General features: G+C 40.8%; 1 protein-coding gene across 1 annotated transcript in view; it reads left to right on the top strand.

Moving 5' to 3' along the window:
• Nucleotides 1-16,457, top strand: part of LOC126073531 (high affinity immunoglobulin gamma Fc receptor I-like) — a 50,368-nt gene that overhangs the window by 28,331 nt on the left and 5,580 nt on the right. Inside the window, exons 3-6 of the mRNA XM_049880292.1 lie at nt 7,689-7,765; nt 11,555-11,617; nt 12,010-12,030; nt 12,997-13,251. Of these exons, the coding sequence (XP_049736249.1) occupies nt 7,762-7,765; nt 11,555-11,617; nt 12,010-12,030; nt 12,997-13,251 (343 nt within the window). The 5' untranslated portion in view covers nt 7,689-7,761. The remainder of the gene's footprint in view (nt 1-7,688; nt 7,766-11,554; nt 11,618-12,009; nt 12,031-12,996; nt 13,252-16,457) is intronic.

The raw sequence follows: 16,457 nt of genomic DNA, 5'->3' as shown, positions 1-16,457 counted from the left end.
AAAGGACTTAAGTGGCTGTTCAAGAGACAAAACAAAGACTGGAAAGTATCATTAAAATAAGTGCTGTAGAGATATTAAGAATTGTTTTTGCTCTAGCCCTTTTATTAATTTTATTTTAACCTTTGCTTGCATTGTTCGTCTTTCTAGACAAACTTATGTGTCTTGGTGTATGCCTTAAGGAGTTGGTGTCTTCTTCCCAAAGGGTAGTGTCATTTCAAGTGATTCAAAAGTTCCAGCTCCAAGTGGTGGTTGATCAGGAATTTCAACACATCCCCATCAAGAGGAAGGACAACAGCCCAATAAATGCCCAGTATAGATGAAATTTTTTTTTTTTTTTTATACATACAAGAGAGATATAATAGTTTACCTCAGACAACACGAGAGTTTCACTCTAACCTGTAGGGCTCTACTATGCCCCCATCCAGTCGGAAGCAGCTAGAGAGACTCAACACCCTGTTTCCCAAGATTGAGAAACTCACAACAAAATGGGGGGATTGGAACAGACTGCTCAGCCATAACATGAACAGGACCTACGCCATTTTTCTTTCTTCTAAACTTATTCTTCACTGCTCAGTTCTTTTTTCCTGTTGAATTTTTACTAATGACTAATGTCCTTTTCAGACTGTAAAAACAAATAATATGATCTAAGAAAGTCTTATGACCACTGAAATCACCCCAGGAGACCAGTCACCCCCTGGGCAGATGAGATACCTTGGGACCATGATCACCGGAACCACCCCAGGGGAGAATGGCATTTCACAGGTTCCTGAAACCCGTGATTTTGCCCTATAAATCTTTGAAACAGTCTCCATTTGGGGGAAACAGGCTTTGGAGATCATTCCCCTCTGTCTCTTGTGTGTCAATACACATTAAAGCTCTTGCTACTCACCTCACCTGGGCTCAGGAATTGGCTATCTGCGGCAGACAGCCCTGACCCAAGAAATTGCAGCAACAAGATGAGCCTGAAGAATATGGACTGGAGGTCAGAAAAAGGGAGCGTTTTCTTGAGAGAGAAAACAGATACAGGGAGCAATTTGAACGATGCTATCTATCCTTCATAGCCTATGCAGGAGAGAAATTCTTGCCTTACGGACATCTACCAACAGTGGATACTAAAAAGAAAAATAAGTTATGGTCTGGCCTAGTTCCCTTCTGACTCATGTATTCCTGAAATTTTGAAAAATTGGAAAACATTTCACTGTTTTTGCTTTCTGTTTGGATAATTTCTTTGACCTATTTTCAAGTTCATTTTCAGTTCAAAATTTGTCCAATATTGGAGATTTCATATGATTCAACCTAATATATTAACTGAATGAGAAAAAATTAAATTTTCTCAGATACTGGTAAATAACATTCCAATAAAAAGGCTTTACCAATTTACTCCTATTGACAGCACATGATATTATCAATAATTTTTACTTTTTCCAATCTGGTAGGTGAAAGTGACATTTAATTATTTTGAATTGCATCTACGTTATTACTGAATAATTTGAGTTCCTTTTCTTCATCCATTTATTCTGTTTATGTATTTTTTTTGTAACTCTTACTAAAAAATAAAAATAAAACCAGTTGCCATTGAGTCAATTCCTACTCATGGTGGGCCCACATGTGTCAGAGTAGGACGGTGCTCCATAGGGTTTTCAATGGCTGATTTTTCAGAAGTAGATTGCCAGGCCTGTCTTCAGAGGTGCCTGTGGGTGGACTCAAACAGCCAACCTTTCGATTAGGAGCCAAATGCTTAACCATTTGCACCATTCAGGGACTCTATAACACTTACCACTACTTGATATGTTTATTTACACTTTATTTACTTATCCATTAATTATTTTGGAAACCCTGGTGGTGTACCGGCTAATTGCTACTGCTGCTAACCAAAACGTTGGCAGTTCTAATCCACCAGGCACTCCTTGGAAACCCTATGGGGCAGTTCTCTTCTGTCCTGTAGGGTCGCTATGAGTTGAAATCGACTCGACAGCAATGGGTTTGTTTTTTTTTTGGTATGAATTATTTTACTGTCTCACTAAAGAGTAGCTTCATAAGAGCATGGACTTAGTCTCATTCACCACTGTATCTCCAGTGCCTAGAACGTTGTGTATACTCATCAAATATTAATTGAATAAATTAACAAATGGATGGATGGATGAAAGTTGTAAGGGTGTCCATAAATGTGGACATTAGCTAAAGTCCCAGAGATTCACTCTTCTCCTGATTCTCATATTTTAAGCTCTGGTAAGCCTGGAGTAAGCCTCTAAAAAGACACAGCTCCAGATCACCCCTTTGGGCTGGTTCCTGTTCTTAGGTCTCAGGCCTCATCTATTCATGAATAATGGATATATTGCTTCCTGTTAAATTTTCTATACTATGTCCACAGTGAATGTTGATGTATTTCCTAGTCCCCTCACATAATGACTGTTCAGCTAATGACTTTTTTTTTCTTTAACGGTAAAGGCTATTGAAAAGTTGTACCACTTTTTGGACAATGACTCTTTTTAAAAAATATATAATGGCATTTTCACCTCAAAATAAATGGATACCCTATAAGAAATTGTATTTTGACATCATGGCTTCATGCAAAGACCCTGTGTAGAACGGTTTGTATGGACCCACTGCTATACTCTGCTTTTTGATGCTGAGGCTAGGACTCTGTAAACCACATCTTTTTTTCCTTGCTGACGTGTTGAAAGGAGGCTGAGAGGCTAAAGGAGTCATAAGAGACTTCCTGTTTTGCTTCTTGTTCCTAGCAGCATCACACCAGCAATGATTTTTCACCCTGGCAGCAACAGTTGTTTCTAATTTCTTCTCTTTTTTTTTTCACAATTGCAGAGCCAGCCTCGTTGCACCCCCTCGTAGTGACCAGCAGCAGCCAGCTGGCACACCCTCTTTAGGCTTCAGAGTCCCAGTTCCACAAGGTTCTTCCTCTGAGTTCTTGAGGCACTAAAACCCATTGCTGTCAAGTCGATTCCAATGCATAGTGACCCTGTAGGACAGACTAGAACTGCCCCATAGGGTTTCCAAGAAGCACCTGGTGGATTCGAACTGCTGACCTTCTGGTTAGCAGCCACAGCTCTTAACAGCACCAGTTAAAAAGCACTTCCCCCTCAGAAGTCAGAATCCCAGCTATATGGGAACTTTCATTCAAGTTTCTAAGTTCTAATAACCCCAGCCTCTTACCTCTGTCTCTGGAAGCCTAGGGTTGATACTGCTTCCTACAGGCACCATCTCTATGTTTCATCAGTGCCCCTTTTGCCTTTTCAGACTGCCAATACCTGTTTGATTCCTTGTATTAAATTCTCTCTAGTGTACTGTTTTCCTGTTTGAACCCTGAATGACACAATAACAAAAACCAAACCCATTTCTGTCAGGTAGATTCCAACTCATAGAGACCCTACAGGAGAGAATAGAACTGCCCCATAGGGTTTCCAAGGAGCAGCTGGTAGATTTGAACTGCTGACCTTCTGGTTAACAGCCAAACACTTAACCATTGTGCCAATACTACTCTCCAATTTGCCTGATGTAACAGGTTTTAGTCAGAGAATATCAAGTGGAACAACTTTGAATTGCATGCCATGTTTGGATGGACCCTAAATATTATGCTTTGTATACACATGCCAGCCAACGGGGATGAAGAGGTTGCATCTTCTATGGCTCTTCAATTTGCTGCATGTGTCCACCATTTTCATGTACTTCAAATGTGTTTAGCCTTGCTTTGGTGAAAGCCTTAACAAAAAGGAAAATATCATCAAGCACATTTAAATCTGATGTTGAATGTCAGCCTGAAAGTCAATCACTGAATCTTCGTCACCTTTAAAACAATAATCCCCTCACACCCCTTCTCCAAAAACCATCATCTACCCTCAAGTCTCCTTCCCCTTCTTTGCTGAGTACAATGAATCTTCATATGTAGCAACTACACTTGTTTTTTATTACTCACAAATATTTGATTTAATTTTTTGATCTGTATGTTTTCTATCTGCTGGATATCTTGGATTAGAATGGAAAGCATCATATTTTTTTCCCATTAAGATAATGGAAATATTTTTTTTGCTCAACATCTTTTCACTTGGTGGTAGAGTTTTCAAACATAAAGTAAAATCATTAAGCAATATTTGTGTATAAGACACTTGGATCTAGAAATTGCCAAGACAGACTGTATCATGTTCCATATCTCTAATTTTGGATATAAGCTGCCCTCAGGATACACAAGGGCTGAGAAAACACAAAATGCCAATCAATTATGTGTTTGTTTATTCATTATCAAGTATTTATTGATTATATGAATGTCTTTATAAGCAAGATGCAAATGATGTAAAAGCAGCAATTCCTTCCCTGAAAGAATGTACACTCCAGGTAGGGAAAAGAAATATGTCATGTGTGTAACAAATAGATCATAAAACAGAATACATGATAGTTTAGTCCAAGCACTGTACGAATAAGAGCAGTTCTGTTATGGATTGAATTATGTCCCCCCAAAATATGTCTTGTAAATCCTAGCCCCTATACCTGGGGATGTAATCACATTTGGGAAGTGTTTCTTTTTTAAGTTAATGAGGTCATATCAGCATACGTTGTGTCTTAAACCAATCACTTTTGAGTTATAAAAGAGCAGATTAGGCACAGAAGAAAGCAGACACAAGGGAAGACCTACACTATCTGACAACATCCAAGGCAGACCAGTCTACCAGCCCAGGAACTCCAAGGATGGCTGGCTAGGGAAAATGAGACAAGGATTTTCCCCCACACCCAGAAGAGAGAGAGCTTTGCCCTAGAGCCAATGTCGTGAATTCAGACTTCTAGCCTCCTAAACTGTGAGAAAATAAATTTCTGTTTGTTAAGGCTACCTACTTGTGATATTTCTGTTATAGCATGAAATATGTGTGTAACAAATAGACTATAAAAGAGAATACATAATAGTGTAGTCCAAGCACTGTACAAATAGGAGAAGTGATATAGAAAAGGAGTAATAAGAGAGGGGCTTAAAAAATCAAGAGGACTTCTTAAACAACGCCCTGAAGAAAGTTATGAAAGTGAGCTGACCAAGGAAATAGGGAAGCACAAGAGCAAATTCGGCAACATTACCCCTGGCTTAGGCTGGGTTCCCTAGAAAAACAAAACCAGTGAAGCATGTGTGTGTATATATATAGAGAGAGAGAAAGAGAGAGAGATTTATGGCAAGGAAATGGCTCATGCTGTTGTAGAGCCTGGCAAGTCTCAAATCTGTGGGTCAGGTGTCAGGCTGGAGCCTTCTGCTGAGTCACATAGCTGCACGGGATGACGAACCCAAGATCTGCAGGAAGTGCGGCAGGCTGCTGGCCCAAGATCCAAGAACTGGAGGTCAGATGGTGATGAGCCAGATGCAGGATCCAGAGCAAGCAAAAGCCAGCAACTTTGCCAGAACGTCCATATATACTGGATGCAGGCCACGTTCCCAAGGAAACTCCCCTTACAACTGGTTGGCTGATCACATCAGGGAAGTGATTACACTATGTCACAAAATAGAGGATAACTACATCATTACATAACTGCCAAACCACTGAGAATCATGGCCCAGCCAAGTTGACACACAACCTTAACCATTTACAACCCCCAATTCCTCTTTACCCCTATCTCTCCATTACCTTCCTCTGCCTTCCCTAGCCAACATGCCAAAAAACCAAACCAAACCCATCGATGTCAAGTTTATTCTGACTCATAACCAGTGGTGTCACTAGGGCTGGTATCAGCCAGTGTGGCAACTCATAGTGTCACCTCCCCCCCTCATGGACCTTCTCCCATACCAGACCATATAGAATCCTTACCTAAAAAAAGTTTATTATCAATTTTAATCAAAGAATAATATGTGATATAGCAACCAAAAGGTTGGCAGTTCAAATCCACCAGGCGCTCCTTGGAAACTCTATGGGGCAGTTCTACTCTGTTCTATAGGGTCGCTATGAGTCAGAATTGACTCGACAGCAGTGGGTTAGTGGTAAATTGCTTAAATGTAATATTTCTTAGATTATATGAATACTAACAACAATTTTTTTGGTAAAATTACATTGAATTACAGCATTATTAGTTACAACATTATAAGTAACTGAGCAGAAGCCTTTTTTTCTTTTTCTCCTCTTTTTCTTTAATCATTACTTCATTTTCAATACAGTTATTAATATGGGATCACAAATACTAATTACCACAATATTGTAGCTAAAACACGAGAAAAGGTGGTAAAATCGATGACTATAAAAACAATGGCAGCAGCAAACACAAAAACAATGGCGTGTGCTTGTAGTGTTGTCTTGTGGCGCTGTGCTTGTAGAGTGCTTGTAGCCCGTGCAGACCGAACCACGTGATTCGAGGGTCATTACAGTTGGATAATAATGACAGCTCTGACCAGAGTGCTTTAAAACCAAAACCAAGCCCACTGCCATCGAGTCGATTCCGACTCATAGCGACCCTATAGGACAGAGTAGAACTGCCCCTTAGGACTTCCAAGGCTGTAAATCTTTACAGAAGCAAACTGCCACCTCTTTTTCCCATCAAGTGGCTGGTGACTCGTCCCAGCAGTACATGTTTGTAATCTACCAGAAATAAGTGCAAAGAGGAAGTATGCGCACCAAAAATGAGATAGGAGAGGAACTAGAGAGTAGGGAATGTGTGTGTGTATGAAAGAGAAGCCCCTTAAGCTCAGGACCTTGGGGAAGGGAAGAGAGCCTCCCGCAAATCCGACATACAGGAAATGGCCTTTCCTCATGTGAGTTCTCTGAACTGAACCAACCACCATCTATTTGAGGTACCAAAACCAACCAAATCCATTGCTGTCAAGTCGATTCCAACTCATAGAGACCCTATAGGACAGAGTAGAATAATCCCGTTGGATTTCCAAGGCTCTAATTTTTTAAATCTTTATAGGTTACGTAAAGAGCTCGGTTAGCAGTTCGAATCCACCAGCCGCTCCTTGGAAAACCTATGGAGTAGTTCTACTGTGCCCTGTAGGGTCGCTGTGAGTTGGAATCCCCTCGACCTCAACTGGTTTGGTTTCCCAGGCTGTAAATCTTTAGGGAAGCCAACTGCCACCTCTTCTCCCACTGGGCGCCAGGTGGATTTGAACCGCTGACTTCTCCGTTATCAGCCTAGCGCTTAACTCCTGCGCCACCAAGGCTCCTTCTATTTGAGTAGGATAACAATAATCCTAACCAAAGCAAGAAGAATGATAATATGATTGATATCTGCTAGTCACTGCACAGAGGAGCCGAGGTGGCCAAGCCGTTAAACACTTGGCAGTTGGAACTCATCAGCTACTCTTCGGGAGAAAGAGGTGGCAGTCTGCTTCCGGAAAGATTTACGGCCTGGGAAATCCTATGGGGCAGTTCTAGTCTTTCCTGCAGGGTCGCTATGAGTCGAAATCGACCCCACGGCAATGGATTTAGTTTGGGTTTAATCCTTGCACACCCAGACCCCTAATCTGTTTTGCTTTGTTTGACCTCATGGACCATAGTTCTTAAAACTGTAGACACAGGACTAAAGTTCGGGCCATGTTAGGGACAGTGATACCTCTGAGGTTAAAAGAACCAAGGCTTGGATCTAAAAGGGAGTAGTGGAATAGGAAAGAATGTGGTTGCGATGTAGGAACCACCTCAGGCCTCCTCGGGTTAGCATTTGTCATCTCCTTCTTGACTGATGATGGTGATCTTCTCCATTGCCTTTTTCAGCAGATGTAGTCAACCCGCTTCCTGTGTAATCCATCCAGCGAAGTCCACGTGTTGTTGAAAAACAGTATTTCTGATGAGTAAGTTGTTGGTCTTACAGACCTCTGTTAAGCAACCTCCAAGCTCACTTCTGTGGCCTAGGCAGTATTTTCCAACCATTGATTCTTCTTCTTTGTTTCCAGCTTTCACATTCCAATCACCAGTAATTATCTGTGTACCTTGATTGCATGTTCCATCAATTTCAGACTGCAGTAGTTTGTAAAAATCTTCAATTTCTTCATCTTTGGTATCCATGGTTGGTGCATAAGTTTTAATAATGGTTGTGTTGACTAGTCTTCCTTGCAGGCATGGATATTAACCTATCACTGACAGTGTTCTATTTCAGGATAGATCTCAAAATGTTCTTTTAATGAAGAATAGAACACTGTTCTTCTTCAATGTTTCTTTTCTGGCATAGTAAACTGTATGATAAAATGCGAATACCAGTCTATTTCAGCTTAGGATATCTATCTCCAAGCATTCCATTTTATTTTTGATGACTTGCAGTTTTCCTTGATTCATACTTCATACATTCCATGTTCCAATTAGTGTTAATTCTCACTTTCAGTTACGCCACATCAGCAAATGAAGGCCTCAAAGGCTTTACTCCATCCACGTCATTATGGTTGACTTTATTTTGGGGAAGCAGCTCTTCCCCAGGGTTATTTTGAATGCTATCAAACCATCTTCCAGCACTATATCAGACAATGTTCTGTTCTTATCCGTAAGAGTTTCATTGGCTAATTTTTGGAAGTAGATCACCAGCCCTTTCTTCCTAGTGTGTCTCGGTCTGGAAGCTCCACTGCAACCTGTCCACCGTGGGTGACCCTGCTGATATTTGAAATACTGATGGCGTAGCTCCCAGCATCATAGCAACATGCAAGCCACCACAGTATGACAAACTGACAGATGGGTGGTGGTGTCTAAGTCTACCTTAAGTGAAGGAAGTGAGATACTAAAATGTTGCATCTAAGTAAGGATGAAATTTATAAATCTTACTAATAAAGAAAAATAAAGGTATACAAAGGCAATCTGTTTCAATTGTTTAAGAGATGTTATACAAAACATAATAAGCAAAGTTTTGCAGTGAACAACCATATACAATTCTTTATACAAAATTTAGTGGTCCATTTGAGCAGTTCCTAAAATATATGACCACTAAGGAAGAACTCGAGAAGGAAATGAAAGGTTACTGACTACTTTTTACTCATAAAGAGTGCAAAAATAAAGTTAAATTTTGAGTAATTCTTTATGAGATTTAGGTTATCCTGAAAAACCAAAATCAAAGAGTTGCCATCAAGTTGATTCCAACTCTTAGCGACTCTATAGGACAGAGTAGAACTGCCCCCTAGAGTTCCCAAGGCAATAAATCTTTATGGAAGCCGACTGTCACATTTTTCTCCTGTGGAGTGGCTGGTGGTTCAAGCCTCTGACCTTTAGGTTAGCAGCCAAGCGTTTAACTACTGCATCAACAAAATATATCAAGCGATTTTTCACAAATAACCTTCTAGGGTAGAGAAGAGAGCAATCTTCATTAAAATGGGCAAATATGACTTTACACCTTACTCTGAGAAAAAGTGTCAGTGACGTGTTTTTAGAAGTATGATGCCTATGAGTATGAAGGTGTTAGAAAAGATCGTCAACGTGTGGAAATCCATATAAACATACGGATACAAAGTCTCCTAGTGGTTCTGTGAGCATTAGGATTTTCGTTGGTTATTAACACTGGAAGCTACTCTAACTGCATTAGTTATGATATTTGTCTTGTTATCCCAGTTCTTTTTACATGGATTCAAACCCACATCAGTGGGTATTTCCTCAACATTTGGAAACTACAGATACTTTTTTTTTCTTTTTTTAAAGTATTTCACCCCTCCAAGTCATGACTCTCTTTCATTTCTCTTCTGCAACAATACCCATTCCCCATGTTATCCTGATCAATGAAATACATACACTGGTTTTTAAAAGCAACAGCCATTTTACTGCAAAGCGGAAATCGTGTGGGGTGGGGTGGGACCTAATGTTTTACTCTACTGATAAGAATGTAGAGGAAAGCAGACTCCCTGGGTTTGAATCCTGCTTCTATTTTTACAAACTTTGACAATTTACCCAACTCCTCTCTGACTAATTTCCTCATTTGTAAATGGAAATCTCAAAGTTTCCTGCCCATAGATTATTGACATCATTAAATAAGACAATGCATGTTGAGCGTATTTGCCTGGCACATAAAAAGCATTCTACGAAAATATGCAATGATGATGATGATGATAGACAATCTAACAGCGTCGACCCAAATAAAAAAACTCATATTCTTTGACTGAGCAGTGCTGATTCTAGGAGTATGTCCTAAGGAAATAATAAGTCAAGTGTTTAACATAGGCACAAAACTATTCGTAGCAGTGTTGGTAATAACAGTAAAAACTTAGAGAGGAGTTGGTGAAATAAATTGCATCCATACTGTGGAAAACTTTGGAGAAGAAATCGTGTAAGCGCTATGAGTCTGGGCTCTGAACATAAATTTCAGTGAGATGAGGCTTCTCCTGTCTCTCTCAGAACATCCTGAGTTCTCCCCAGACCCTTGCTTTTCGTTTGCATCAGTCAGCTATTGCTCCATAACACTCTCAAAATTTCAGTGACATACAGCAATAAGCAATTATTTCTCACTCCTACGTTTGCAGGTCAGCTGGGGCAGCTCCACTTCAGACCACAACGGCTGGGATGGCTCTGCTTCACACCATGGCTGGCTAGCCAGAGCATGGTCTTGTCGTGACAATGGCAGAAGCCCAGGAGAGTGACAGATAACATATGAAGCTTCCTAAGGCCTAGGCCCAGGATTAGTACAATGTTGTTTCCACACACATATCATTAGTTGGTGAAAGTCACATGGATGAGACAAAGTCAAGGGCCAGGGAAGTACTCTCAGCCCCTCATGAGTTTGTGAGGCAGTATAGGTTCTGGGAAGGGTGAGGAATTGTGGCCAGTAAATCGATGTACAACATTGTTTGTCATCATTTAAAATTTTCTCCCAGTGGAATTGCTACCCAAGTCTCTTTGAATTCATTGAATTCGTCCTAGTTTCTGAGCTTTTTTTTTTCTCTTAACAAAATACCTAAAAATATCCTTATACTTTTACAACTTTGCCTTAGGAACCAGCTCACTCTGGTGAGAGCTCCCCGCCTGTACTCTGAAACTCCCTTTTTAGGGATATTTTTGCCCATACATATGAGTTATTTTTCTTCTCTACAGCATTTTCATAAAACAGAATTTTATTTGCCTTTAATTTTCCTTGGATTTAGCCAAGGTAAATATTCAGAATTCATAGTCTTTCAGGGAGATGTCATTTTTCACAAAAATTGGAGGTTTGTCCTACCTGTGTTCCTTGGAGGAACAGAGGCTGGTTTGTTTTGGGGCAACTCTTGCAGATGAATAAATCCTCACACGCGCCAATAGAGGCTAGTCTGGAATCATCTGGATTCACATGACCAAGCTTGGGAGGCCTTAGTCTCCTGCTTATAAAAATGGGGATTTGACATGTTCTAGCCCCAGGGAACAGAAGTGGTAGAGGGAAAATATAATCAGAATAGAGTGTCAATAAAACTTTAGCCCCTCCCCTGGATTCTGAAATCTCCATGATGTCAAAATCAATGCTTTAGACTAGGGGAGATGGGTTAGGAAGCACGGGAATGGGAAGTGCATACTTGAAGAATTAAGATGTATTTCCCAGAAAAGGAACATGATGAAAGTGGTCAGAAGAAACAATTTCCTTCCTCTTTTCTAGTTTTAAATTAAGAGCCCCCTGCAGAGCCCCTTCCATGTCTTGCATGTTACAGATTTCACTGTTCCCATCGGTTGTGGAGATAAGATGTGGCTTCTGACTGCTCTGCTCCTTTGGGGTAAGTTGGGCTAAGAGGGGTAGCTAGAAGGGTACAGGCTCTGCCGATAAGGATTCAAGATTTTTCTCACCTTCCTTTGGTATCCTGAGCAAGAACTTAAGAGTATGGAGACAACTGTGTATGCGCTTCCATGGTTTGTTGGTGCTTATTATATCAAGAGGGTGGGAAGGGGGACCATAAGGTAGCATTAAGCCTAGAAGCCCCATGTCAATAGTCACCTTTGGGTTGTTCAGTTCTCCTGGTGCCCTGATTCTGGGAAAGGGGAATAGAGAAAAACTCAAGAGACATAAACCTGGCCCCTCTGAGTCTATATTTATTACATCTCCCCATCTCTCCCTTCTTCAGTATCTCCCACTGACCAACTAATGTCTCTGTTCTCTTGTCTCTTGCAGTTCCAGTTGATGGACAAGTGGGTGAGTGATCTGTAACTTAACTTCTCTTCCTCTGTCTCATTCCTGCTTCCGAAGGATGGGAAACGTTATCCTGAAGAAGGGAGTGTAGGGAGAGGATAGAAAGGAGAAAGATTTAGAATTTGTCCTGGGTGGTACAAATGTCTAATGCTCTCTCTGCCAACCAAAAGGTTGGAAGTTCGAGTCCACCCAGAGGAGCCTCAGGAGAAAGGCCTGGCAATCAACTTCCAAAAATATCAGCTATTGAGAACCCTGTGGTGCATATGTCTGTTCTGACACACTTGGGGTCTCCATGAACTGGAATTGACACTATGGTAACTGGTTTATACTCAGAGTGTGATTTTGATAAACCTTGATTTTTAAGGCTTCTCTCTAAAGTTTTCTGAATGAGCCCTGATCTTTAGAATAAATACCTTAATGTATATATAATAGTAGGGAAGGGCCGGAAACCAAAAACACAAAGGGAACTTTGCTAGGTTTCCCAACATCCCCCATCCAGTCTCCTTTAGAAGAAAGCTGAATACTTTTTCTTCTCCTCAGAGACAGCCTGACAGGTACTGAAGGCTCCAAAGTGAGGAGCTGGAACTTTAGTTCCCAAAGCAAATACTAGTTAAGGTTTGTGATTACCCCTCGGGGACAATATAGCACCAAGGACAATGATCCAATCAGTTGGTCCTATCTTAAAACCCGGCTTCGTTGCCTATCAACGATGAGCCCTAAAGCAGTAATTTAACCCTCAACAACCCTAGATCTCCAACATCCAGATGAACATTTAATAACATGAACAGAACTCTTTACAGCAGGGTCTGGACACTCTTAAAAGTCAACTTTTGTAGATTCCTACTTACCTATTTTCCAATCTAATCTAAATATATCATTTTTGTTCCTTGTGCTAGCCACGAAACCTTACCGATTCCCCAGAGCCCTTTCCTTTTAAGCCTCTTGGTCTTTTTTTAAATTCCCAAACAGACTCCACGAAGGCAGTGATCACCTTGGACCCTCCATGGGTCAGTGTGTTCAAAGGAGAAAGTGTAACCTTTCGGTGTAAGGGGCCTGGGCAACCTGGAAACGACTCCACCCAGTGGTTTCACAATGGCTCACTCATTCAGACCCTGAATTCCACATACAGCTTAACTGCTGCCAGCATCTACAACAGTGGTGAATACATGTGCCAGACAGCTCTCTCAGTACGAAGTGACCCTGTGCAGCTGGAAGTCCACACAGGTAAGTATGGGATGGAGCAGGAGGGCTGAAACCACAAGGTCTCCTTTTGCATTTTCTCCTTCCTGGGTGCTGGGTGTGTGTGTCCATTTATCTAACTACGAGTCCTAGTCCCTATGTCTTACCAGGTGAAATTAAAGACCGCATCTGGGTCTTAAACTGTGTCCCAACAGCACCCCACCTGGGTAGGGTATCTAGAGTAAAACTCAGGTGGCTGGGTGGTGCAAACAGTTAAGCACTCTACTACTAGCCTAAAGGTTGGAGGTTCGAACACATGCAGTTGGCTCCCTGGGAGAAAGACCTGGTGACCTTCTTCTGAAAGGTCACAACCTCGATAACCCTGTGGAGCAGTTCTACTCTACACACACAGGGTCTCCATGAGACGGAATCAATATAACGGCAACTAACAACAGCAACAATAAGAGTAAAACTCAGGCCCTAGGATTTTATCATTATTCAAAATTATCTCATTTTTTGTTGCTGAAAAAAGTCATGCCTGTACATAATAAATGGTAATACAGAGAAATGTACAAATAATGTACAATGAGAAGTGTCCCTCCCACCCCAAACCCCTAATCTTGAAGTCACCTTCCACAGAAACAGAACTGTTAAATAAACCTTTTTTTTTTAAAAAAAAAAAAAAACAGCGAACTGTCCCACGCCTTTCTTTTACCAGTTAAAATCTTTTGGAAGTCTGTTGTCTTAGTCTGGATTCCCTAGAGGAACAAAACCAATGAAACATATATGAATATATATATAGAGAAAATTATTTCAAAGAAATGGCTCACACAATTGGGAGGAAATGGCTCATGCACCTGTGGGGGACAGCAAGTCCCAAATCTGTGGGTCAGGCAACAGCTGAAGACCCCTGCTGGCTCCTGTGGTTGCAGGAGCTGACAAACCAAAAATCTGCAGGTCAGGTGGCAGGGTGGAGGCCTCTGCTGGCTCATGGGGTTGAGGGGAATGGAGAATCCCAAATCTGTAGGTCGGGTCGGGAGGCAGGCCACATCTCAAGAACCAGAGGTCAGGCAACAGGAAGAGTGCAGGGTTGAGGAAAACAAGAGTGAGCTTTGCCAGAACATCCATTTACTTACTGGAGGCAGACCACACCTGCGAGGAAACTCCTCTTTCAACTAATTGTCTGCTCACATCAGATCACAAAAAGGGGATTACATCCTGTCTGCCAAGCCACTGAGAATTATAGCCTAGCCAAGTTGATACCTAACATTAACCATCATGTCTGTTTCTATCCATGGAGAGCTACCTCATACTTTGAAAGTACGCTGTACCGTAATTGAGAGCTACCTCATACTTTGAAAGTACGCTGTACCGTAATTGATTTGACCATTCTGCCTATTAGTCTAAGGTGCTTCCATCATTTTCCTTTTATAAACAATGCTGAAAGAAACATCTTTATACATATAGCCTGGGGCACATTTCATTGTGTATCTGTAAGATCAAATTCGGGACATGGAATTACTGTGAGACCGTAAGTGTTTTAAACTTTGATGAGTAGAAGTGAAAAAAACTCAAACCTACTTAAAATCTGTAAGAAGTTTTTATTTGGTAAGAGATGAAGATTTCAATACTCTTTAAAACAAAAGGTTTCATTGTTCAGGGCAAATGATCCAAATGGATTATTTAGTTATTTGAAAAACAATGAGTTTTTGTAGTTGATAATACAAAAGTTAATCCATGTTGGAGGTAGGATTATATTTCTGAGTACTAGGTTGCGTTGGGAAATATATTTTAGCCAAAGAAATGGAAACATCAGAGGGAAGGCCATATTTTGCAACCACCAATCCTTCTTCTTCCTTTGCAACTTTCGCATTCCAATCACCAGTAATTATCAACGCATGTTGATGCACATTTGGTCAATTCCAGACTTGCAGAAGTTGGTAAAATCTTCTATTTTCTCTTCTTTGGCTTTAGTGGCTGGTGGGTAAATTTGAATAATAGTCATATTAACTGGTCTTCCTTGTAGGTGTATGGATATTATTCTATCACTGACAGTGTCGTACTTCAGGATAGATCTTGAAATGTTCTTTTTGACGATGAATGTGACACCATTCCTCTTCAATTTGTCATTCAATTTGGCATGGTAGACCATATGATTGTCTAATACAAAATGGCCAATACCAGTCCATTTCAGCTCACTAATGCCTAGGATTTTGATCTTTATGTGTTCCATTTCATTTCTGACAACTTCCAATTTTCCTAGATTCAGACTTCCTGCATTCCACATGTTTGCAAGTATTTCTTCCCATTTTGACTTGTGCCACCTTAGCAAATGAAGACCCCAAAAGCTTTACTCCATCCACGTCATAAAGGTCTACTCTGCTTTGAGCAGGCAACTTCCCCAGTCGTTTCTTGAGGGCCTTTCATCCTGAGGGGCTCATCTTCCGGCACGATATCAGACAATGTCCCATTGCTATTCATAAGGTTTGCACTGGCCAATTTTTTCAGAAGTAGACTGCAAGGTTCTTCTTCCTAGTCTGTCTTAGTCTGGAAGCTCTGCTGAAACCTGTCCATCAAGGGTGACCCTGCTGATATTTGAAATACAGGTGGCAAAGCTTCCGGTATCACAGCAACACACAAGTCACCACAGTATGACAAACTGACAGACATGTGGTGGTCAGCGTGAGTAAATATTACAAATTCAGACCTCGTGTAAAAACCAGCCTAGGTTTTTTCAATTTCCTGTTTTTTCTTCAATAACAATCCTAATCAGACAACAAGCTTCCTTGCAAATTTTTTTAGGATGGCGGTTAGCGTTTTGTAGAGTTTCTAGTTCCTTTTCAGTGAAGCCTCCTTGAGTCTCTAGAATAATGTCAGTGGACCATTTCTAACACACACTCCTCTTTCATCACACTTGCTGTTGCCACGTGAGTGTTAGAGCCCTAGCTCCCATCTGGACTCCCCAGGCTCTGTGTCTAATATCCTGATGGGTGAAGTACAGACTCAAGCCTTCCCAATCTGATTTAAATTTCTATCTGTATTTTTGGCATATGGGAATTTCTCTTTCTTTCTTTGAGTTCATCTAAACTCAATAATTTTTGGTTATATTTTATTCAGCATATCTTTCTGTGGAATTCAGGTTGCAGGAGTCAGCATTGCTCTTACCAAAGTCATAAATAGTTCTAATAGTGTGAATTCGAGAGAAATTTTCCACTTTCTGCTGCAACAAAGCTACATCCAATATATCTATT

The sequence above is a fragment of the Elephas maximus genome, chromosome 3 (assembly GCF_024166365.1).
Source record: "Elephas maximus indicus isolate mEleMax1 chromosome 3, mEleMax1 primary haplotype, whole genome shotgun sequence".
Classification (NCBI taxonomy): Eukaryota; Metazoa; Chordata; class Mammalia; order Proboscidea; family Elephantidae; genus Elephas; species Elephas maximus.
The sequence above is the reverse complement of the archived record's forward strand: the minus strand, read 5'-3'. Positions and strand labels throughout refer to the sequence as shown.